Source organism: Vicia villosa, linkage group LG2, assembly GCF_029867415.1.
Source record: "Vicia villosa cultivar HV-30 ecotype Madison, WI linkage group LG2, Vvil1.0, whole genome shotgun sequence".
NCBI lineage: Eukaryota > Viridiplantae > Streptophyta > Magnoliopsida > Fabales > Fabaceae > Vicia > Vicia villosa.
The window spans coordinates 160,263,453-160,266,426 of record NC_081181.1 but is presented as its reverse complement, the minus strand read 5'-3'; the positions used below and the strand labels follow the sequence as shown (position 1 = coordinate 160,266,426).

The 2,974-nt window shown below is 27.8% G+C and overlaps 1 protein-coding gene across 1 annotated transcript; it reads left to right on the top strand.

Annotated features, from left to right (window-relative positions):
• Window positions 1-527: 527 nt before the first annotated feature.
• On the top strand, window positions 528-2,758 carry LOC131647259 (bidirectional sugar transporter SWEET7b-like). The gene is made up of 6 exons (XM_058917170.1): window positions 528-625; window positions 1,143-1,179; window positions 1,568-1,784; window positions 2,023-2,184; window positions 2,288-2,410; window positions 2,535-2,758. The coding sequence occupies exons 1-6, from the start codon at window positions 583-585 to the stop codon at window positions 2,664-2,666; spliced, it is 714 nt and encodes a 237-aa protein (XP_058773153.1). The 5' UTR covers window positions 528-582; the 3' UTR covers window positions 2,667-2,758.
• Window positions 2,759-2,974: the final 216 nt, after the last annotated feature.

The window sequence follows — 2,974 nt, the reverse complement described above, 5'->3', positions numbered from 1 at the left end:
TTTAAGATTTAGTTTCAACCTAAATTTTTTAGTTAAGATAGAAGAAACCCTGCTTACTTGGATACAAATTTTAATCATTTGATTGTGTGGAGCTAAATTGATTGTATTAGGTTAAATAGAATGGTGAAATTAACATAAGCAATCAAAATATATGAATTTAATTGATATTAAATAATGACTAAATATGAAGATCAATTTAAAAGTTTAAAACAATGACTATAAAATAGAAACAGAATACTTGACAAAAAAACAGAATTCCAATGCAAATATTTTAAAATTTAAACTATATGCATCAACGATAATTAGACAAGTACTAGTAATTTCAAAGTAACTTTTCAAAACAAAAAAGAAGTTACTTAAACCCTAAAATAAAGCTGAACAGAATATAGATAATCACGATAATTTTAAAACAAACTTATCATTTAATTTTAACATTAAAATTAAAATTAAAAATAGAAATAAAAAAGAAAAGAACTCTATATAAGCGTCACGCTTTTCGTTCTTCTTCTTCTCGTTCTCATTCTCTTTCTCTCTCTTTTCTCTTTCAGTGTGTTTTCTGTTTTTCACTATTTGTGCAGAAAAATGGTGAGCGCTTCAATAGCTCGTAACATTGTTGGAATCATAGGTTCGTTAATCACTTCTTCTTTTTCTGAATTTGACTTTTCTGTTCAATCGAGCTTTCGTTTGTAATGCATTGTGTTGAATCGTTGATTGATGTAATTTTAGTGTTTGATTTCAGTTTCAGAAATTTTTTAGTTCAGTTTCAGTTGATTGATGTATTATTCTTCTGATTAATTCATCATGCATGAAGAATAGTTAACTTTTTCTGTTGATCGATTCATCATGCATGAAAATTAATTTTTCAATTAAGTTTAATTAATGTTCTGATTTGGAAATTACAGGTTTGTTAGTTACTACTTCATATACTTGAATTGAATTGAGTTTGATTTTTCTGCTAGGTTTTAGATTTGCGTTGTATTGCATTGATTCGAGTGTATTTGATTAGCATTTAATTCGATCGATTTCAGTTGCAGTTAGTTTCAGCTTTTTCTGCTAAAATTGATTCATGCATGAAGAAAGAATAATAATATTAACTTTTCTAATAATCGATTCTGATGAGTGTTTGATTTTGTTGAATGCAGGGAATGTTATCTCCTTCGGATTGTTCTTCTCGCCAGCGTAAATTCACTTTCTCTGTTTACTCTGTTCTAGATTATGCGTGAATCGTGATCGATTTTGTGTTGTGCAGTGTATAGTGATACTGTTCTTGATTACACTGTTTAAACTATGATCATGCAAAAAAAATTTGTAGGTTTCTTTTAATAAATCATTCTACAGTAATTATAAAATTATTTTCACTTCATAAATTTTTTTGTGCGTCGGCATTTTTTTATTTATGAAAGTGGTAAAATAGTGTATATTACTTAAAAATAAATTATTCTTTTCAATTTGTGTCCCAACATTTAGATCATATTTTATTTATTTATATTTTGGCTTAAGAAAATTTAACGTTAAAGTTATAATGTGTTGATTATTTATTGATATTAACTATTGCAATTAATTGCAGTCCAACTTTCTATAAAATTATAAAGAAGAAAGATGTGGAGGAGTTCAAGCCTGATCCATATATAGCAACTGTGTTAAATTGTGCCTTTTGGGTGTTCTATGGATTACCTTTTGTTCACCCAAATAGTCTTTTGGTTGTTACCATCAATGGTGTTGGACTTGTTTTCGAGTTCGTCTATCTCACCATATTTTATGCCTATGCCAACAACAAAGGAAGGGTACGTATATTATGCCATTGATTGCATTATAAAATTTGTTGGCGAATAATAAAATTTATTATTTATAATATAACTGTTAATATTAATTTAATTTGAGATAACTTTTTCAATTACCTAATCAATATGAAGTCTCAACCAAAATCCAATTGCTTAATTGAATGTTTAAGAGTTGATAGAATTCTTGTAAACATAATCATTCATATTATGATACTCACTTATTTTTTTTCTCTAATTTCAGAAGAAATTGCTTCTTTACCTTCTCATTGAGGCTATTTTCTTTGCTGTCATTGTTCTTATAACAATGCTGGCACTACATGGCACTACAAATCGATCTTTGGTGGTTGGTATTATTTGTGATATCTTCAACATAATGATGTATGTCTCTCCTCTTACTGTCATGGTAAGTAACTTCTATCCAATTGTCACTTTATATATAAATTAAACTCTCATATGCAAAGTATAGATTTCAAATCAAACTCATCTTAACGTTTTGTTATGAACAGGCAAAGGTTATCAAAACTAAGAGTGTTGAATACATGCCATTCTGGCTCTCTTTGGCTAACTTTCTTAATGGATTGTGTTGGACATCATATGCTCTCATTCACCCTCTCGACATTTATGTTCTGGTAATTAATTGAATAGTTATTTCTATATGATTTATGTGAGTAAACAATTATAGTTCAATTAGATGAATGATTTTAATTAACATATTCATCGTTAATTAATATGTCTTTGTTTTAATTATTGCAGATCAGCAATGGTATTGGAGTAATTTCCGGACTTGTTCAGCTTCTGCTATATGCTTATTTCTGGTGCAAGGGTGGAAAGAAAATTGATGTTGGTGATGATCATGTTCCAAAACCAACTGAAGTTGCAGTTTGATCTGATAATGACACTTCTATTTTTTTGTATATAAAACTTTTTGGATACTTTACAAATTTTATATTGGTATTATCTTGGTGATTTCTTTTTTACTAATATGTATGTAAGACATGCATATAATTGACAAGAATTGGTTATTTTTTACATCAACTCCATTGAATTTGTAGATACTTTCTCAGAACAATGATTTCCATTTTTTAATTCTATATCCCAAGCAAAGTACTTATACTATGCAGTATGATTTTTTTGACTCACACCAGCTTAATAACTTATTTATAGTTGATAACTTTTAATAAAATAAAATTTTT

Bases quoted from the DNA above. Each gene is read 5' to 3' on its own strand.
- LOC131647259 (XM_058917170.1), top strand. From the start codon at position 583: ATGGTGAGCGCTTCAATAGCTCGTAACATTGTTGGAATCATAG. The intron at 1,785-2,022 runs GTACGTATATTA...CTCTAATTTCAG, and splicing joins ATGCCAACAACAAAGGAAGG to AAGAAATTGCTTCTTTACCT. The intron at 2,411-2,534 runs GTAATTAATTGA...TAATTATTGCAG, and splicing joins CTCTCGACATTTATGTTCTG to ATCAGCAATGGTATTGGAGT.